This window comes from Enoplosus armatus, chromosome 10, assembly GCF_043641665.1.
Source record: "Enoplosus armatus isolate fEnoArm2 chromosome 10, fEnoArm2.hap1, whole genome shotgun sequence".
In the NCBI taxonomy this organism is placed as follows: Eukaryota; Metazoa; Chordata; class Actinopteri; order Centrarchiformes; family Enoplosidae; genus Enoplosus; species Enoplosus armatus.
Window position 1 is genome coordinate 23,357,970 of NC_092189.1, and position 23,016 is coordinate 23,380,985.

Consider the following 23,016-nt stretch of genomic DNA (forward strand, 5'->3'; position numbering starts at 1 on the left):
ACCCCTCCACCCCTCCCAATTCTATCTCGCACGAGCTGAGATATCCCACTCACAAAGATCACCATATAATGGGTTATGCCATTATGGGCTCAGCAAAAAAAGAAAAAAAAAAAAAGCTCCATGGCAGCATTCATAAACATAAGCTGTGGTTCACTGCTGCACATTCTAGCAGTGCTTTCCCCTGTGTGTTCAGTGTACAAAATATTAGGACACCTATTCATTTCACCTGTTAAATCTGCTAAAGATGAAGAGGAGATGCAGACAGCAGACAGCATCGCAGCCTTCACATGATGCAGGCACCGCTTGAGCCAATCGGTTCTAACTTTCTCTCTTTACCAAAATCAGACCAGCAGTGTATGAAAGTATTACTTTTGAACAAGTAAGCCAATTAATTGTCTTGATGCAATCAAACAAATACAAACAAATTATGTCCAAAAACTACACCGTAACAACTGAGCGTTACCTCCCAGATACCACTGCTCTGATTTTAATAAGATTTGGAGGGAAATACACGTACCTCTTCCTACTGATTGAACCAAAGTAACTAAATTACTATGACAGTAGAATAAGTTTTACTCTCCAGATTGCAAGATGTCAAAGAAGACATCATGCATAAAAGAGAAATGCAGGTATATGACACGATGGCTAATGAAGAAGGTACAAGAGGTGTACTCTGGATTGTTGATTGAGTTGCACACACAGGAAGGTGGAGCATCACAAGGGCACTAATATTTTGTACACTCAGAACACAAATGACCTGACGAACTAAATACACGGCAATAGAAATTACTAGAATAAGATATGTCAGTGTTTAACATGCAGCAAGGCTCACATGTAACATTTTAAACTATTAATCACTCATATCAGTTCATGTCGGAAAAACTGAAACTCAGGCCAATTCCAGGTTTGTTTCCGTGATTGTGCACTGAAGTTTCTGTCAGTTCCAGTTAATTTTTGGAAAGATGCTGTATGACTTAACATGTTGTATTATTCATGCACTTTAATGAATATGGAGGGTTGCCCCAGTTTTATAATGTTGTACAAACTTATTAATGTCCAGACTGTGTCCCTAATGTGAGAAAGTTTAATATAGAAACCTCTGACATGTGTCTTTATGGGGGCTTCCATTCAGGGAGAGGTTACTAAATATTATATTATCATCATCACCATCATCATCATCATCATGAAATCATATTTAGCAGCACGCCTGTGAGGCACATTACCTTGACCACCAAAACAAGCACTCAGGATACTGTGTGGATACCAAGGAATGTAGCCAACTAGCACCATGATAACTAGAGATCCTAAATATCTGAATGGGAGTGTTGTTTTACAACAGGTTGGGGCTAGAAGTGCAGGGACAGGGTTTTGTAAAACGAAAAAGAGGGGAAGGGGTTTCGGGGACACTTGAAATAGCCTAATTCTGTCTTTAGCAAGTCGATCAACTGGCAGAATTACCTTTGTTCCACACTGAAAAGAGCAAATAAAAAGAGATCGACAGATTGAGAACAACCAAAAACAGTGAGATGATTAAACATAAAACAACAGTATTTTTGTTACATCTATATATAAATATATATATATATATATATATAATACGTGCCTTCTTCTTTTAATCAAACAAACAAATACAAACCTTTCTTGGTGATAACCTTGGCTAAACCCTTAAAGGCATTTAGAGAAGGTAATGAAATGCAGAAACAACACATTACCAGGTATTTTCAGAATATTGTTTGGCTACATTCCCGTCTTATCCGACTGAGTCTTGGTGGCAACTCCTACCTTTAAAATTCGGTCGAATTCTGGCATCGTAACCCGATACTTTGCCCATGAGTTTGTCCAGGAACTCGGAGGGCGGCATCGGGGAGGCAGCTTTCCTCGCCGCAGCTTCTTTCGATGCTGCCAGGCTGAAAGACAGAAAGGTACATTTGGTTAGAGAAAGATGCAAAGGGAGAGAGTGGCGTGTGCAATGCTGTGATTGTAATGAGAAAGAGAACTTCTGACAGGCAGAAAGACGAATGTGAGATTGGATGGTAGTCATAATACATCAACATTCTTTGTGTGAGTTGTTGAGTTTCACATCCAAAGCAATTTATCATCTACAACAGTAGCCTGGCATTGTTACAAGCACCCAAGAGAAAAAAGGGCCATGGGTTAAAGGTCACAGTGGTCACAAACAGTCCTCTCTGGACAAAACCACGGCTCAAAACAACCTCGATTAAAGACGCCATGAAATGTGCAGCTGAACTCCAGGAAACCAGCATATCACTGGTGAGCAGATGCTGCACTGCTGGGTGTAACTGAAAAGTCCAACTAATAAAATCATCACAGTTTGTTTCAACAATCCTGTCTTCCAACAGTGCCCATCTTATCAGATCAAACTGCCCCTTCTCCTGCTTTACACGTCACACTGATCCCACCCCAACATCAGCATAGTGATGAAGAACAAAAAGACGTTCTTGTGCAGTTACAGAGGCAAGGTCAGGGTGCACAAAACATCTTCATCTTCTGTAAGAGTCAGCGTTCCTTTACCTAAACGTCATCTTTGACTTTTATGAATACAACTCCTGGTAGCTTCAACTTTGTGTTGAGGTCAGAATGAATTAAATGTATTTTGAGAGCCATGTCTGCCTTAGTTTAATGTCTTTTATATTGAATACTATACAAATAAAAAGAGGAGGATCATTAAAAATGTAAGGGACAGTTGTGGAAAAGGTGCATATTAAGCCACAAAGTAATAAGGTGACACAATCCGTTTGAATTGTTTTGTGAATAAAAGCTCGCTGTGGTACAAAAATGAGAATATTTTAATATTTTAAAATCATGAACAAATGGATTTAAAAATGATTGTAAGTCATCATAAAAGAGAGAGTTTTCAATGCCATGATCTGCTGTCCAGAGGAATCTTTATATTCATTTTAACTAAAAACTGAAATATTAGTATTCTGTTTAGGTATCAATCCTTAAATGCCATCCATTCATTATTTACATTGTCCACACCAGGGCTTCAAATAAGATTAATTTATCATATCATTTAATATCTTATGTAATTTAATTAGAAAGTGAATAATTGAAAGTCCACTTTTACAGGAGTTTAATGCATCAGTGGTTATTACACACACTTCTTTCCTTAAAGTAGTTATTCAAACTAATGCTCTAATTCACTTAGCGGGCTCTGCGTCCTGCTGAGTGCCACATTGATTTTACAATAAGGTCGTGGTATTTGCACAGTTGACTTCTTTACCTTATTAAGCCCGTCATGTTCATTAGATGCTCTCTGCATAATGTCAAATCCCCAGTACGGCCTTTAGCCCACAGACATACAATGACTCCCGTCAATAACACTACACACACACACACACACACACACACACACGTGATGGATCAAGCCGAAGACAAAGAACATTTTTGAAAGATTAGACCACATACATACATAAGCTCACTATTTGGCTCCCTGGTTACCACGAGAATCGGCATGGCAACCATTACCACAGCTGTGAAATATACTTGACTTGTTGTCTACAGTAAATGTCAGCGTCAGCTCGATGTGCAGCAGAGTTCACTTGACTCGTGATCCTGGGATTTAAAGAGTTAAGGAGCGACTGTGTTCATTATCATTCACCTACCAACGTACACACACGCTGATGTGTTTGTGCTGGACTTGTGAGGACCCTCATTGACACAGTGCATCCCCAAACTTTAAGCTAAACCTAGTTCTAACAATGACTCTAAACCCAAGGTCTTATCCCTGAAACAGTCGTTGAAAAAGTAAAGAGCAGAAGAAATGTCTTTCATTTTTTTAACATTTTAATTTTGAAAAATTGTTCTGACCTTCTAGAAATGTCTAAAAATTTAATTTCAGAATTTGCAAAAACACCTTCACGTCAAAGAAACATTCTCACATCCTGCCTTTCAAAAAATGCACAAACTTCCCAAAAACATCCTGACTTCCCAAAAATGCACAAACTTCCCAAAATGTCCTCAAACTCAAGGTCTAAGACTTAAATAGGTCCTCACAAAGATAGAAGAACAAGAGGCACAACACACACTGTCAGCCTCACTATCATGTTTACTTCCCCTCAAACTCATCCGACCGGATGTTTATTATTATTATTATACAAATACAAACATGTGACGTCATTCGGCTCCATCTATAACACTGATTTCTGTAAATGAAAAGTCAAAGGTTTCGTGTTTTCTGTTGCTCGTTGTGAATCACGTGACTCACTGCGACTCGCTCGTTCATTCATTCAGGTTATTGATGCTGCTCTTAGTTCTTGTGTTGCAGGTTTATCAGTTATTGATGTTGCTTTTAGTTCTTGTGTTACAAGCTGTGTGAACATTTTAAAGAGACAACTTTTGGGATTCGGGATGAATGCTTTGCTGCGTGAGTTAGATTGAAAGTGAACTGACAGTGACTTCAATCTGAGCGAGGACTGAACTGACCCGTGGCCTTACAGTGGAACTGCATTAGCAGCCACTTGTAGTGCAGTTTGTATTTGATTGCATCATTTCTCGCTGCGCCTGGAGAAAGAGCACGGACAGCAGTGTGATCTGGGCTATAAATAAGTTGCTGTACTGACCCATTTCATTTGACTACAGCTCCACAATGAGCTCTTTAACCAGCAAGACACAGCAGGAAGAACTTTCTAGCCTTTTTACTGTTTTAGTCTCAGAATTAGTTATAGTGATGATCAGGAGTGGAATTATCAACTGTATAGACATCATATTAGAAGTGTTGGGTAAAGTTGGTTTTACAAAGTTTACAATTAACTGCTTCCTCTTATTATCTACATTACAAACAAACTATTGTTGCAAAGTTTGACGTTCCACATTTCAGAAACACGATGTCACAACTTTTAACAACCACTATTGTGTAAACTTCAAAAAGACAAAACATCATTTATCTGATTTTGGTGTTTTTTGTTTATAGCTTCTTATCTGCATCAGATTTTGCAAAATTTCACTTTGTTCCACTTTTATTGACTTTAAACTCTGCTGGACCTGATTGACTGACTATATCAAATATATCAGGCTGAATTTGAAATGTTCGAGATGTCTTGTGCATCATTTATACAGTTTTATGTGATGGTGCAGCCACAAAACTCGTCAGTATGAATATTTTACTTTATTTAAATATCACAGCTTCAGCATTGGAGCATGTAGCCGGAGAATTTGATGCTAACATCCTGTTTGAAAAAATACAATGTGTGCAAAAAGAAACCTGAGGAAATTATTAATTAAATTGGGTCAAATGATATAACAGTAATTATCATTATTAAAGGATGGAAAGGAGTAGAAGGACTGACGACAATGTGTTACTCATTTTAAATTCATGCTAATCTTTCACTTTGCTGATCAAAATCTTCTTTGAACATTTGAACATGACTCATACAAATGTATAAGTATGCATGAAAAATGTATTTAAAGCCTGACGGGAACTTTCACAGAGTGAGGAGAAGCTAAGGACTGTGTTTATGAGGAATAATTCATTCTGGTGCTGGAACATTTTCACTTTGCAGCACTCAGACGTCCAGTGAAGCAGCAGTCAGTCTCAGACATCAGGACTTCCTCCTCAGTATCAATGATTGAAAACAGACAAAATGATTTCCTGAGAAAGTTGAATCAGGGTGGAACAACATGACTGGATCTGATTTTTTCGCTTTTGTTTGCTGAAGTTTTTAGACTTTTCGAAGTTCAGAAAGTCCAACGGAGCAGCACCTGACCTTTCTTGACCTCCAGTTAAAGACTAAAACATTTCCCATAAACGCCTGTGAGAGCAGCACAGAGAGTTCGAAGTGTTAAAAGTGAGAATGACAATTATTCAGCCATTAGTTGTAACTCCTGATGAGTGCTGGGGAGGAGAGCATCGCCGCATTAATCTCCCATATATTAAAATGACAGATGATACAGTCGATTGCGCTTAAATGTTCACCTTCTAAATGTAAAACCACTAACCATGACTTTCAATATGGTAAATCGTGACACACGGCATGGTAAATAGCGCCATTAGCAATTCATAAACACGTAATGCAGTCAGCACTGTCGCTTTATCAGGAAACTGCTGATCAGAATCACAGTCCGCCGGGTGAAAACGGGAATTATGGAGCGGCCGTGATCGGAAAACAAAATCAAGCGGGACAAAGCCTTGTTAGTTCTTGTCTCATGATGTATTCATGTGCACAAGAATGAAAAAAAGCACACACACACATATAAGTAGGTGCACACAAACTTAAATAGAAAACTGCAAAACATGAATACACACACACACACACACACACACACTCCGACCTTCCGAGCAGCTCGCCCTCATCAGTGGAAAACATCGGGAAACAAATCATGCAGGGCACCAAGGAGACAGTGGGAGGAGGGTGAAGGAGGATAATGTGTGTGTGTGTGTGTGTGAGGGGGAAGAAGAGGAGGAGGAGGAGGAGGAGGAGGAAAGCAATAAATGAAGTTTGGCTGCTGTCTCCGTCCACACTGCTACCAGCCGCTCGGGTCACCCTGCCTATCAGGTCACTGGCCAAGCAGCCTGCAGAGTCACATGACCTCCTCACACACACACACACACACACACACACACACAGCTTGATGTGACGGACCCAGCCATGCAGTCTCCGCCTGTCTGCGGCGTTAAAGGGTGACGACGCTGATGATGTTATAAACGACCATAAATCATCGCAGTGATAATGACGCTCTAATGATCATAACTGAGGATATTGATGACAGTGCTGAAAATGAGTTAACATTACATAAATAACATAAATAATGCCGCTGCGGTTCTACGTCTCACGAATGATGATGATTTGAGGAAACTTAAACCTGGCAGCTAAAGACTCCAAGATTTGTTTGTGTAAATCAGAGCTAAAATCCCAAATGATTTCTCTTGTTGCTCCATGTTTGATTTGTGCATAAATAGGCAACAGTTTGCTAACATGTTAGCCAAGTGCTAAACATCAATAAACAATTTTGGCTGACTTAGTTCAGTCTACCTCGAAATCTCTAAAAAGACGTCATGAAAGACGTGAGACGCTTTGAACATGCTATTGCAATTAAAGGAAAACAAACACAGGAATCGAATGAGCTGAACGATCTTGCTGCTCGTGTAATTGATGTTTTTATAATTTTGTCTCAAGTGAATAAATGATGTCTCACGCTGAGTCCACAGCTGACAGATGAGGCCATGTTCTCTCTGTCTGTCTCTGCCGATGACGCTGATGCTGATGAGCTTTTAATGATCATAAATCATAACACACAGAATTATATTATAACCATCACGACGGATGATGTTGATGATCGGATCATGGATCATAAGATCGTGAATCAGATCCTGATGGATTTAGATGAATGTTACACTGATGGCTGCATGTTGTTTTATTAACCTTCAACTTCTGATAGCTTGTAGCATGCCAAATGATTGCTAAATATTTATTCATATATTTGTTGCTCTGGTAAATTTAAATCAAATTAAATTCATTATTTCGGTGCGAGATCTTCAGCATGTTTGAGCTGCAGCTGGGCTTTCTTGTTGGTAGAGTGTCCATCGAAGTCTGAATCCAGACTTGGCACACAGTAAGTCATAGAGAGGGGACAGACACCGTTTGAGGGAGTAAATGACAAATAGTCTTGTAGTGTATGAGGGTTTGTGACTCAGTCTGCTGCCTGATGATTCTGTCTGAGTCCACTGGAAAATGGACAAATATGGAACAAATAAACATGTGGATAGAGGCACGCTTTAGGCCAATCAGGACCAAGATACATCAAGGTTTTGTAACATTTGTGGCCTTTCAAAGTCTGAAATCTTGACCTTTAGTTGCAGACCTCCCATTTAGGAAGTGGGTAATATTTTAAATGCCAGTGCACAGAGCCAGCATTTATCAAACCTCAAAGTTTGATCAAAGCCCAGCCGGAGGTGTCTGAGGTGTCACATTTGAGAAGGAATGTGGACCTGAGACGACAGCAATCCACTCAGCTAAACTAAGAAAGGATTTGGGACATTTCCGAGTTTTAAAATGTAAACAAATTTAAAACGCAAAAACACTTGTCAGCGTCGGCACCGTCAAATCACCTCGAGATTCGAGAGGTCACGCGTGTCAGTGATGCAAGAAGAATCATGTCAGACAGACGTTCAGGAAAGGAAAACGAAAATAGTGAGTAAGGAGAGATGTGACGTGTTTTTAAGGGCAGTTACAGTGAGCGGAGGGATGACTGTTTTTGTCTTTCTGCTCGTCATCGCCGCCTCCCTCTCTTTCTCTTTCGGGCATCATTATGACGAGCTGAACTACTGAGCAGTAAAACAGCTGTTATTCACGCTTGTGTCCTCCATGTCCTCAAATCTGAGATGATTTGACTGGATTCAGTGAGATGCTGATGTGATATTTGAAATGTGATAATAAAATAATAAAAAAGATAGTTATTATAGTGTCTATTACTATGACGGATTTTTAAATTAATGAATAAAATTGAATGAATAACCTCAGAAACAAAGTGTTCAGTGTTACATGTAATTTCAACTAGCAGAGTCACTGCAGCTCAGCATTACAGTCTCCTTATGAATGCAGAGTGTCCGGTACATTCTTGGAGACTCCTGTGTGTCGTCAGCAGACTTCAGCAGACTTCCCTCCAGTCGTCCTTGTTGTGGTGACAGAAGGTCGCACGTCTGCAGGCCAACGCTGCACTTTATGTCGTCACTCTTCTGAAATGAAAACCTAATATTGATTTTTTTTTTTTTTATTTGCCCTCTCATATGAAACAATGTGACCTTTGAGAGTCAAAGATATATGTATAAATTGGATCTTTTACATCACGAGACGACGGTTATAAATAAGAGACACCATTCGTCATGCAAAGGAACAAATCAGCGCTAACTTTGTATTTTGTAAAATAAATGTGGTTAGTATTTGCCTCCATGAATAGACGATATTTCCCATAAATCCAGGAGACAGATAACAGATGTGGAAATCGCTGAATGCTCTGTTAGCAGCTTTTAATCCCAATTAAAGGTTTCAGCAGGCTGAGTTACATCTACACTCAGAACTCACATATGAGCAGCAATTTGGAGATGACTTGTGTTAAAGCCTTTTCACCAGTGGCAAAATGTGCTCACTGACTCTAATTTCACAATATTATAGAAGATCAATATTGGACTGCAGACACGTGTCATGTTGTGCGCTACCTTTTAAACATTGTTTTAAACACTGAAGTCATTTTCTGTAATTTAGGAACTGCTGAGTCAGCTTGTTACATGAAGCTTAACACGAACAGCACACCTACTGCTCCCTCTCGTCTGACGCATAAAGCGGCTCTGAAATATCCTTTTAACTAAATTACATTTATTATGTAATTTAGTCCCACAGAGCATGATTGTGTTAATTGTGAAAATGATCTCAGATTACCACTGAGGTTGATTCAGGCACATTTCCGTAAGTGATTACTCTGTTGTGATAATTGTCTGTTTAAACGTTTCACGCTAACTGCTCTCTTGTTGATTTGCCCCCGAGGTCACACGAGTGACTGATGAGAGCGAGCGAAGTCAAATGATCATGACGAGAGTTGTCAATATCTTATCAGAGACAAACACCGTCAGGTGTCGCTGGAGAATCAGTGCGGACGACCTGGAGAAACACACCATCTCTAATCCGCCAATAATCAGAAAATGGACCTTTGATGGCAGAGCTCACTCGCTCAGCGTTGTCGCCGATCGATGAGAAGACATCAGGTTTTTGAGGCCCATCGCACTTCATCCAATTCTCTTCTCTGCGACAGCAAATTAGGTGGATCAGAGATTATCTCGGCACCAATAATTCCCTCCGCGACGTGACGAATGTGAGCTTAATCCTCTTTACAACAACAAGAGGGGGGAAAAAAACAAATTTCTGTTGTTTGAGCACATCGCTTGCCACCGACATGATACAATAAAGACATAAGACCCATGTCAAATGGCTTTCAAATTAGCATTGAACAAACACACTGCTGGGCTGATGACGGTGCAATCAGATTAGTCACAGAGTGGGATTACACCAGCGTGTCCTCGACACAAAGATCGCTTCCCCCGGACGTGTAGCATGGGACACTTTGGGCTGAATTGCAATGACACTGTGAAATGTAGAGGGGGGGGGCTGGACCTCTAACTGTCAGGGGACCCCGGGGCTTGTCAATGAACCCCTTTTGACCCCGCTGACCTTGTCCTCTGTGCTTTGTGCTCCAAGTTTCCGTCAGGTACAGTGCACTCAGCAGACTGAACATTACAGCTTCATTATATTTCGCCCACAGACTCAGGAACTAATTCTTATCATGTCTTTGTCCACAATAAAGTTCCTAACTAACTGATCAACTAACTAGAACTACCTGTTAATTAGTTTGTGGTCATTTGAACTGAACAAAACCTATTAAACTTATAACCATAAGGTCAGAAGATGACAGCTGTTCCCTTGTTGTTTTCTGAAGCTGCTCAGTGAAACCACACTCACTCCCGGGTGACAAAATGAGTAACAGAGAGCACTTGTAATTGTCAACAACAGCATCTACAATCCATGAATAAACAAAGTTAAATGAAATCGACGGACGGAAACACACCTTTTTATCATTATCCTCCTTCCCAGTCTTTGATTGATTGTGTATTCTTTCACGATGCAGTTATATCAACAAGAATACAAGACTAACAAACAACCTCCCAAACAAGAGGTCAATCTCAATATACATATATATCTATATATATATTATAGCCACCTCTGTTTTCCACAGTATACATATTCACGTCTGCTCGGTGTCTATATCCATTTGCATAAACGCTTGGCTTAGAGATCAGATTGGTACTCTTAAAAGTACCAAACTGTAAATGTGGGTGGCTCCATTTCCATGAATAAACCAGTTATCTTTAATAATTCCACCTCCCAGTCTGACCGGCTGAAGACCATTTCTGATGCAGGAGAAAGAAACAAACAGGAGCAGCAACAACTAATATTTGTGGAAGTTTTACACAGAAGTTATACAAACAACAACAGGACAGCATGAAGCGTGACATAGTGAAGAAGGAGCTCTGCACTGGACTGCTGCGCTGTCTTTTGTTTGTTATTTCACTTGATTTCTCACCTAAAGAGACAATCTCTCTAGCTGGGGCTCCCCAGGAAATGTCTTTTCTAATACTCTCTTCATATTGCTGAGTCTGCGGCTCTAGAGGTCCAGATACAGCGCGACAGTGTCAACCCCCCAGCAGCTACTGTCAACAAAGGTACAGTAGCTGGAATGAGCCAATAGACCCTTCTTATGGCAGACACTATGACTTCCTAGCAGGGAAAGTGCAGGAGTGGTGATGACTTTGTACCATTTGGGCTCCAGAAAGCCACACCAGTGATCCACCGTGCACATAACATCCTGGTTCTGTAACTACTCCTACAATTTGTCACACTTGTGTTTAACAAGCTGAAATCTCTGTGATGAGGTCAAAGGTCTACAGAAGACGCAAATGTGTATAAAAAAGACGCTTTTGGAACATATACTGTTGTCAAAGACATTATCAGTTTTACATTAGTGTGTTTAAGTATGATGAAGACAGAAAGTGAAAGCAATAAGATGATTCTATGCCACAGTGAGCAATTTAATTTGGAGAAATCCAGACGTATGACAGTGATTTAGACCTGCACTTCTACAAAATTGGGGGAAATAGTCAACGAGTGAGTGTCTACTGTGGAAGGCGCGGACCTCTCCAGTCGCCTCTGGGGTCGTTTGATTTTGATTTTATCTTAAGAAGGTTATGCCTGACTTCCATCAACATACTGACCGCACCACAAGGGGGATAAACACTCACTGCTACACGGCTTTCAAAAGCGGCCACAGAATCTCTGCAGCCATCTTGCTGAGGTCAAAACAAACTACAACGCGTACCCCCAGTGACACGGGAGGTCAGGAAATGGTTAGGCCAGTCAGAGGCCACCTTACAGTCTGGAGCAAAAAAACTACCCAAAACTACAGTTACGGCTACATAATGATTCGAGGGAACATTCCCCTAATACAACCTGTACCTGCAACATCAGCACTGTTTCATTTGTGAACTCACTGTATTGTGTTGTTACAGTCTCAAACATGCTTTTCAACTCATGTTATTCACAGTACTTTCATTGCTATTTAATATGTAAACACACACTTTAATAGACTGGAACGGGGCCATTGTGGATTGAAGTGTTTCACAACCGCCGACATAGTCGAAGCCGTCCAAGGCCTTTCCATCTGCTTTTGTTGATAATCTTCCCCCTGAGCGTCCTGCTCTCTGGGTTTCCATGATCAAAGTTTGGATTTGCTTTTATTATTTCAGATCAATGCTGGCCGTGGCTACTTTGGAGACCCATGTCCAATGCTGAGGCAGCAAAGAAGAAGGAAAAACGGCTGAGTCGTCCTGTGCCAGTGTCTAATATGCACACAGCGAGGAGATGGAAAGGCGAGAGCGAGGTGTGGGCTAATGCAAGCCTCCAATCATTAGCCCTAAGTGTTCCTCATTATGTTCCTAAAGCCTCTGAAGACCTGAATCCCTAATTGATCTCATCCTGGCATTTAGTAACACTCAGGAAAGCAAAGGACTGCTCGCTTCCCTGGCACTAACAGATAGGCTGCCTGGCTCGCCCAGCAAACACTCGCTCATCACTACAAATGAAGGCCTGATACTCGGATGGCTGAGCTGCGTCACACACTCCACTGCTCCAATAGCACCAGAAACCACAGCAAAAAGGTCACATTTTCACATTCACAGTGCAAAAAGTCACTGTCCTGTTTTTTAAGGCATTGCGGTTCATTCATGAGCGACTTGACTGAACTATTTGCACTGCAGATTATCAGGTAAACACTCACTCCGGCTTTTTGTTTGTGTTTGCTGCAGAGGTTCTCGTTGGACTGTAGTTTCTGCTCCTGCTGGCTGCCAACATTTCCTACATGCTGCCAACTCACTTCTTTTCTATTCAAAATCTGCTTTCTCACCCAGAATGCACTGGAAAAATGTCCTCACATGAATCACAGCGGGACTTTAAATGCATTCATGTGTGCACATTTGATAAATTGATCATAAAAATCAATGAAGAATCATGGCTAAACCAACTTGATACGGGGGCTGCAGGGCCACTATTAACCCGTGTTCCTACCAAGGTTTCAAAGTAAATACCACCTGCTGTGTAGTAAAACCCAACTCACTCAAGACAGGGCCACACGGATAACGGCAAACAAAGCAGGATCCACCTCCAGAAATAGTTTTGGAAACAAGCTTGTTCAATTTTCTTACGAGTGAGATGAGAAGATTGATACCAAGTGCAGGAAGCGCTTAGCCTAGCTTAGCATAAAGACAGGAAACAGGGGGGAACAGCTAGCCTGGCTCCGTCCAAAGTTTAAAAATACATCTCCCTACACCTCTAAGGCTCACTGATCAACACGCTGCATCTTGCTCCTTTAATCTGGACAGAAAAACAAATGTAAATATTCTTTGTCAAAGCACAGGCTCCATTACTCTCCAGCTGTAGTGCGGGTTGCCAGATGTGGTCAGTGAGCACAGGTTTATTATAAAATGTCTGTACAGGCACAATGGTGCCAAACGTGTTGCAAATTCACTGTGATGACAAGACTTCAGGAAGTCACAGCACCCTGTTGTTTGCCAAGAAATACTTACAGCATGTGTTTCCCCCTGCGTCCATCGAGCCTGAAGCTTCTGGGACCCCTGACATCCAGGGGCAGGTTGATAAACCCGCCTTGTTGCTAACTGCTGTACACTTTGAGCATTTAGCCAAGTTTGAATTACAGTGAGAAAGGGAGGACATGTGTCACCTGGACAGAACACAGAGGACTGAACCTGTGACCATCCAGTTTCTTAACCCACTGAACCCTGTGGTTATACCTGAAGGTTAAACTATATTCATCCTCTTTCATACTGTTGAAACCTTGTCGGTATTTAACTGAATCTCTGAGCCAAATCATTTCGATAAAGGATGCATAAGTAGGTAAGCAGGACAACGTAGGCTGATAATAGCCTTCATGATAATCAGTAAACATACTCTACATACACTTATGTGAGCTGCTGAGCAGGATTGTGTAGTCCAGGTTGTGCACTGCGGTGGTTTGCGGTTTGATTCCCATTGGGACCTGCTGTGTTAAAAATGTATGTAGTCATAGTGCTGTGAGGCACTCTGGATACTTTGGAGTCGACCAACTGTAATAACGTTTATGTGATATTAAAGCTTCGAAAATTAAAAAGCTTCGGGGGCAAGTTGGAAACATGAAGTCTATATTTAAATTCCCAAACAGCAGAAATTTGCACAGTTTCAGTCCCAGAGGGCTGCAGCTCGCACTGACATGATTTCTCAGCATGTTTCATATTTAACTTCACATATTTTAAGCTGATTAAAACATTTAATAACATCTGCAAACAACACACACATAATTTGTAAGGAAATCACTTGATGTAACATAATATTTTAGTGACATGGTGAAGGCGGTTGAAACTGTTACTTCCTGTAACCCTTGAACTAGAACAGAAAGTTAGACTGAACCTGTTGATATTCTTTCATCCTGTGAAGAATGACATTAAACTTGAAGCCATTTCTGTGCTGAAATACGTTTGATACGTTTCTTGTATCTGTATAAGTTTTGAACAATCAAAAAGTAAATTTAAGATGTGACACGTAGGTTAAACTGAAAACATGATTTCCATTCACTAATGCAAAAATCCACAGAAAAAGGAAATGTCCCAAAACAAGCTTCACTCCACAAAAACTAGAATTTGATTAATGCTGAAATCTTGCTTGATGAGCTGAGCTGTCTGTGAGAAAACACTTTAAGTGACAATAGAAAGAGAGGTTGAAGAGTTTTCAAGTGGTTTCAGATTCTGTTACAAAACCACATTTACACGTCTGTCTTCTGTTGCTGTCCAACTCCACTTTAATTACAGAAATGTTCTGTAGCTCCAAACATTTCCAGGAATTCACCTTCACTGTAACTGAGTTACAGCGCTGAGAGGGCATTGATAATATACTCTGTTATTTATGGTGCAAATTTGTCTCTGTCTGCTAATCAATAATGTATTATCATACATCAAGTTTTGGAAATGAACCTGCCCAGAAGTTAATTATTGTAGAGATGGTAGCGAACTCCGCCGGAGCAGTCGATTGTTTTTCATTAGAGGACTTGGGAAATTGATCAAAGAATATCTATATATATATATATAGATATATATATGTGTGTGTGATTTGTTATGATGGGAGATGTGAGTGATAAATATCGGCCGGGCACCTGCAGAACAGATGAAACAGCCTGAGGGCAGGTTCATAAATAACACAGTCGCTTTAATTTGGCTGAACCAGGAGAGTATGCTTCCTGACACCGGATGATTTCTGAGAGGGGCGGCTGGCAGGGGTGTGTGCTGAGCTCTCCATCTTTCTGTAGTGTCCTTGAGCAACACGATAAATCCCTGCCAGCTCCAGAGGTTCTGCTCAGTAGTTGACCACCATCTCTGAACTCTGACCTCTGACTGTCACGGTTACCACAGCAAGAAAGAAGACAGATTTGTCCCTCAGGGGGAGCAAAAGAGGATCACTGAAGTTTGAATTAAGTGCAACAATTTCAATTAACTAAGTCGTCTAATGCTTTTTGTTCACTGCCCACAAAGTAAAACTCCATGTCAGATCTTCTGTTTTTACACAGAGTCCCTTCAGTGCAGAAGCCTGATAGAAACCTCCAGGTGTGTGGCCACGCGGAGCCTGCAGTTCACTCTCTTATATTTTTAAGGTATCTTAATCAGAATCAGAAATACATTACTGATCTCCGGGGGGAAATTATACAAATGTTCATGTTCAAAATTTAAAATTGGAACGTTTTGTTTCAAGTCTTTTGGTGGAGAGTCGAGTCTCAAGTGAGTCAAGTGCCTCAACAGTCCTGTGCCTTCGTCTTCATGATATTAATCTGGAGTTAATTAACAAACCAAGACAGAAGTCTTAAAATCCTGGATTACACTTGGTGTCAGTATGCAATCCTTCTGCATAAACAATCTACTGAACATAGTAAATCTGGAATCTATGACAGCAAGACTGAGGAACAGTTGAGGCTTTTCATTCGTTATTGAGGAATATTCAAGTTTTTTATTGCAGAGGAACAGAAAAGTCGAATTGTCCGTTGCCCTTCTGTTTGTTACATGTTCTCTTACTGTTAGATAAAAAAAAAAATGTTCAATCACAAAAACATATATATATATATATATATCACGTCACAAGTTCAAGTCTCGGGTTTTCAGTTTTGTGACTCAAGTCCAAGTCTCAAGAGTGCAGCTTTGATATTTACAATAACTGTGATATGAAGCAGCAACAGTGCTTTATTTTCCCCAGTGAAAAAAGCACCAGAGAAAAAAAATCTTTTCCTTATTTTGCACTTGAAGTTTGACCTTGCACTTCACAAAAACAAGCCAGAACAGAGGCTCTTTCCCGTTCTCTGTGTTCTAAGTTCTAGGTCGAACTTACAATCTGTTTGTACAGGCGTGACTGTAAATACTGATGACAGCCGACACTGAGTCACAACACTTATACAGCTAATGAATGCCGCAACTAGAAATGTTACACCGAAGTGAAATATCACTCAAGGTAACATGACATTCCATTAAGTCATTCTGTCACAGCTCTGTTTTTCCTGACTGTCTTCGTGGAGGCTAACCTTTTATTTAATGAACACACCGCCAGGACGCTCAGGCTTTTTTAAGTCCCTCTGTTCTCTGTAAAAAGTCAGGTCTGTCCCATTTTCAGTCCTGCCAGTTCAGGATAAGGATTTTTATTTAATATCAAGACTCAACAGCATCTGACATCCAGGTTTCTTTACTTAAAATAATTTAGGAAAGCAGACGAGTGACCTTCTCTAAATCGCCAAATTTCAACATCAATTTATTTCATGAACTGGTAGAGTCGGATTTAATTTACCCTGTGATGTGACGAAGGTGTGTGTGTGTGTGTGTAGAGATCTCCACATGCAGCTGCGTTTTCAAGGCCAGCTCAAGGTTGCCTTCAGCAGCAGACAGGTAAACGGCTGCAGGCACAACTGAATATTCACCCTGCTAATATAAATTATAGATTACATTGTCCCTATAGATTCTGCATACATTTCCCCCTTGAACAGCTACTTGATGGTTTTGCATATAAAGATCTGTGAAAGCAGCGCCCATATTTCAGCCCAGAGGTGAAATGTTTAGATTACGTGTTTATATGGACTGCTGGCTGTTTCTGCTTGACAGAATAAAGAGTTTTATTGAATATAGAAATCCATAGAGGGAAAAGGTCACTCTCTGCACGTTTTGTTCGGGTGAAGATCAACAGTTTGCATACTGAGGGATGCTGCGTGCTCGTGTGCATACTAGCGATCTGTGCAAGCACCCGGAAATGAGGGAGGTGATCAGTCTGCGTTTTCACAGGGAGGCGGATGCGTAAAGAGCGACGCACCTGAAGAGGAAAGGAACCTTGTTTGTTTCTCCGGAGAAGCTGAGCTCTCCGAACCTGGAGATGCCTTATTTGTTGTGGTTGCAGTGCGACGAACAACACTGTGAGATAATAAATTCTGTCCATAATTGAACCTATATCAGTGAATTCAAAATTCTCTTTCGAGGAACTTGTGACATATGCTCCACTTTTGGCATAAACCTCTTTTCCTGAAACTGGAACACACATTCAGTGCAAAAATCACACAAAGCTGAAGACTCAAAGACTAGAAATATTATATAGTCTAGAAATATCCAGGCAAACACGCACACACATCACGTTGCAGAGAAGAGCCTTCCCCCCAAAGCCTCCTGCGCTAACCTCAAAGATTCTGCTGTTCCAACAGCGACCTCCTGCCTGGTAGAAAAGCAATAAGGCAGAGATGTCAATGGCTGTTCGAAGGCCTGCCAATCATTGTGACTGACTGATTGGTATTCCCTGATGGTCATGGTTTGTGCGTTGGCATTCTCTAAACACAACGCTGACTGGTTTGATTAATCATTCCTGCCTGAGCGGTCGATAAAAGCCGACGACTTGCTGAAGGCCCGAGGAGCGTGTTACCTTCACCTTGTGCACTTCAAGTCTGCGATTCTGGTTCAGGAATGGACTGAGTCAACCTGGAGGTTCTGAGCTCAGCAGCCGCAGCAGAAGCTGACTGACGTGTTTAGTCATCTTGTTGGCCTTCTAGCTACAGTAGCTGTTTAGCTTAGCTTGTATAATGTCCCCCCGGGGATCAATAAAGTATTTCTGATTCTGACTCTGATCACCGTCTAGTGCTGTGTCCAAAATGGCCGCCTTGTTCACTTGTTCACTGCTCCTTAGAGGTGCAGTTTAGTGTACTTTAATCTATCTATCAAAAGCAAGGCATGCATTAAGTATGCACAATTGTTAGCAAAACGTAGCACACAAGCTATGGACCCATGGACACCAACCTTTCCTAAATAAACACCACTTTGCTTAAAAGCCAACATCTACTGTTGCAATGCATTTCCTGTTGCTTCACATTAATCCTTCATGTGATTCGCCTCAAGGCTTTTAATGTGAAACAAGAGCAGCAGGAATTGAATTTGCAGTAATTTAACACAGTAGATGTTGTCCGAATATGAATATAAGAGGAGCGTTCTGGTGAGTGAAAATGGACAAATTACCATTTAAACTCACCGCCGTTCTTCTGACATTAACATCAAGGATGTCGGTGTTTTGCTAAATTAGCTGGCTAGCTGGTGTGCTAACAGTTCAGGTTAACTGAACTGAATTTTTAAAATGTAAATAAATAAAAATAAGCTAATGTCCCAATTTCCTAAAACCCATTTGATAAAAAACTGAGGTAATTTAACTTTTTCCCCAAAACAAATTAGCTTGTTAGGAGAACTTCGTATAATCAGTGATGGCGCACAAATCTGTCTTATTGTGTCTTCGTTAAGATACACAGTTTTGGGGGGAACACAGGGAATCACTTCACCACTTGTGTTTTATGATAGAATTTTACACTAAATGAACACAAGTATGAACACACACTCGCAACACAACAATCCTTTATGGGAGTTTTTCTGGTTTACTGGGGTTTTTTTTTCATGAACATTATGTACACAGTTGGAGTAGCTGGTGCTCTTTTCCCCAGTGACCAGTCTGGTAATGTAGAATAAGTTTCCAATATAGATCAATATAGTAAAGAGTTCAGGGGTCAGTTTCACCTGTTCACTGGTGACACTGCTACGAAATGTGTTTGTTTTAGTTATATCACTTGATTAAAAAACCTTAGTAAACAGAAGTTGGGATGTTCAGGCAACACGGGAAATTATCTCCGCTTCCTGGCTCTTTCTTTCACCTGTCTTGACAGAATTCACAGGTTTAAACTGAAATACAAGATTAAAGGTTTTGTCCTGCAGGTCCAATCTCAATCTAACTTCTCAGCTCTCCTCTCCTGCCCCTTTGATGAATAATAGGAGCCGGGAACAGAGGGAGACGGGAGAGATATGTGTGAGCATTAAATGTGTATTCATCAGGTCTGGCCCCGGCCATTGACAGGCTAATCAATGTTTAGTAATAAGGCTGAATGTGGAATGAGGTGTGGGGGGTCTCGGTCGGGACGGAGGGAAAAGAGATATCAATTAAGCAGGGAACTGCAGAGTCCAGGCCTGAGGAGCTGAGACGGCAATATCCTGACTCTGGTTCATTAACTAAACAGTGTGTGCTGAATGCAAAACTCCTGCAGCCGCTCCCTCCGGCACCACCACCCAACCCGGCCATCCCAACTGTAAACGGCTGCTTTATTCAATGGAAATGAGGGAGTCGCTGTAGTCCCGTAGAAAAACGCCTTTGATAGTTCACGTAATGAAAAATATCTCCGAGGACGTGCAGGGACATGATATATTCACGTGATGTAATTAAGAGAAACGTGCAGGGCGCCTGCAGGTAGGAAAAGTTTGGAGATATTAGGAGATATTTGCATACAATATGCATTCAGTGCAAATTGGGAAAAACAGTGGGGAAAAGTAAATAGACTGTTCCCAATATGGAAAACAAGCAAAACATATTCTGGGAGATTTGTGACTGATTTGTTTTAGTGGTGAACAGTAAGTGAAAGTTTAAAGTACTTTTCCTGAAGTATTTCTGTTTTTAGGCAACAACACTATAGGAGATATTGTTTACTCCACCACACATATTTTCACAAGTTTCTACCTTCCTATCATTTTACTGCACAAGTACTGTATAAAGTCTTTCATCCTGTCAAGTATTAACTTTTTAAACAGTGTAGTTTGTTTTCATTGTATTTGCTTTACTTTCTGTATTTATTAATTTCAGTACTGTCTGAAACCGATATGAACGTGACGTTGGGTACGTTAAAGCTTTACTAAAAAACAATTCCTTTGCTATTGTACTCTCATAAAGACTTAAAAGACACAGATTACAAAAGGATGGTCAAACTTGATGCAGCAGAGCCCGAGATATCCTGACTTTTAGTCCCCGTTTGTTAAGCTCCAAAAACTACGATTCCCATGGTGCACCTAAACTGTCACTAGATCCACTGTCACTGGCTCATTGTTTGAATACCTTTTTGCCACTTTTACTTAAACAAAGGATGTGAATACTTCTTCCATCACTCCATGTCAATCATCATGTAAAAACAGAAGTTAGTATTGAAAATGTTGACACACGTGTTGCAGCCAGCGAGCTCAACAAATCCCAAACCTGCTGCTATTATTCATGATCCCAGGAGAGCAATGTAAAGCCTGTGAAGGTCATTGACATCTGACACTTCTTCACTGTTTATTAAATGCTTTCACCTTGTTGATGATACATTAGGCGTCCCATAGTGGCCTAAAGCCAAATACCTCCTGAATCCAACATCCCCTCGACTGTCCACCTCAACTTCCTACCACACAGAAAATGCCTTCAAAACAACCTTAACAAATCTTTTTTGTCATCCTTTCTTCGCGGTTTGATCGGCTCCAGCTTGGCTTTGTCATTTGTCATTGTCATGTTAAAACAAATGTACCCATCAGCCCCTTTTGGTTGGACTTCATCACTGGATGAGACCAATGACAACATTGACCACGATCAACAGCCCTGAGACTCATCCACCCTGAACGTTTACAGGAATTTTACTATCAACACAAAACTAGCAAATCTGCTCAACACGACACGTTTTCCCCATTCGTCAATGACAAAACGATGGCTGCAACTTCACATTTTGGGCAACATCCCCCTTGAGCGTCCAATTGCACAGCAGCGTTACCGTATGCCCCGCCTACTGCTGCGTCATTAACACAAGGTTTTGGTTGCTAGGGGGGGTTCTGCATACAGCGTGTAAGAGAGCCTTGATGAATAGGCAACTTTGGAGGCAGCAGGGATGAGTAAATGTTGCTTCCAGCAGGGAGGGGAAATGGAGATGACCTCAAAATCAACACGAGTACGCCACGGAAAAAAAAGAAAATATGTAAAAACAAGGCTGGAAGAAGCTGCTGGCAACAGAACCACCTCAAAATGTGATTTATCTGGCCACAGAACAACAACACATGTTTGAATTCTGAGAGTAAAGAAATGTCTGTTGTTTTCCTTCTCTTTGGTGTTTTGTGGATTTAGCTCGATGTGCAACCAGTGCAGCAGAAGCAGAATGAATTGCTGCTAATCAATTAATGGATTGCTGGTAAAGGAAGAAGAAATTACAACCCAAACCTCATGACAACTGATTGTCTTATTGAACTGGAGGGACAGATGACGCTGTAAACAAACAATGATTGAGATTATTCACATTTTCTCTCAGTTTGTTTGGATGAAAAAGTCACCTTCAAGTGGACAGAAAACCCATTACCTTCTACACACTGACTGACATGACCTCCACAGGCTTAAACACCAGTGTGTGTGTGTGTGTGTGTGTGTGTACATATGTTATTGCCATTAACAGCTTTAGGAGTCATACATAAGAGCATCATCTAAATGCCAAAACATATGGTGTCCTGAGAGTCTACTTTTCTCTCCACATGCCTGTTGACATTCTGGAGAAGCACAACAAGAAGGCAGACCGCCCGCTAGTGGTCGCTGTTTGCTCCCCTTACAATCCCGCCTGGATTCAATGCGACTTAATTCAACTCACTAGTACGTGCAGGCTGACGTGCACATGAGCAATAACACACACGACCCCGAAGGCAACTTTCACAAGATTTCACCTGGATGCCTTTTTTTCCCTTCAAGGCTTCTGAAGGGAGCTCTAATTTTCATGCACGTCTCAAATGGCAGCAAAGCAATAAAAATGCAAATTTAAATGTTCTCAAATCGCACACAAATAACACACACATCATTATTTTCACTCATGAAGTCCATTTCATGCCTCTGCTTACCTGATAAACACTACCGTTTCCCACAAATAGATCCCCAGCGCGTTTAGTCGGCACATTTTTGCCAGTCTCATTTTGTTTGGATGGGGGGGGTGAAGGTGTTGCTGAAGGGGGGGTCACACTCTTGAGAGGATGAATTCCCCTCCAGAAAAAAAAAAAATCCTTTAGTGGTGGAAAAGGAGGAGGAAGAGGAGGAGAGGGGAGGGGGGTTTATGTTTATGGTTTATGACCTCCAAGGTGAGCCGAAAATGTTCCGCTTTTTTGTGCGTGTTTCAGATCCCGGAGTCGCCGGTGCTGAGCCGCGGGATGCTCATGACCTCACCGGCCATGAAATCATGCTTGTGTCCGCTCTCACGCCTCCAGCGCCGCCACCGTGGGGTCGGGGAAAATCCACAAAATCCACCACGAAATTGTGTTCAGGACCAGGGACAGAGGCGGGCAGAGATACCGGCGGGGCTGCGGGGAGCAAGCTCGTCCAGGTTTTGGCTCGAGGGGGGACAGAAAGGGGAGGAGGGGAGAGGGGGGGGGGGTCTCAAGAAGAGGTTAGCCGCTCACAGGCTGCTGTTAATTGACACACAATTACACCCAATTACTCTGAAGTCCAGTCTGTGCGATCCACAGCGGCCAAAGGGGAAATAAGACATATTCCTTCAGTGGAAAAAAGAATCACGGACTGTTTTGTTGCGGGAAGCTGC

General features: G+C 41.3%; 1 protein-coding gene across 2 annotated transcripts in view; it reads right to left on the bottom strand.

Annotated features, from left to right (window-relative positions):
- glra1 (glycine receptor, alpha 1) overlaps nt 1-22,395 on the bottom strand; it is a 94,025-nt gene extending 71,630 nt beyond the window's left edge. The window contains exons 1-3 of one of the 2 annotated variants that reach the window (XM_070913032.1): nt 22,325-22,395; nt 1,783-1,907; nt 1,459-1,470 (exon numbers count right to left, since the gene is read on the bottom strand). In XM_070913032.1, the coding sequence (XP_070769133.1) occupies nt 1,459-1,470; nt 1,783-1,907; nt 22,325-22,395 (208 nt within the window). The remainder of the gene's footprint in view (nt 1-1,458; nt 1,471-1,782; nt 1,908-22,324) is intronic. The other variant, XM_070913033.1, reaches the window with a different exon arrangement.
- Nucleotides 22,396-23,016: the final 621 nt, after the last annotated feature.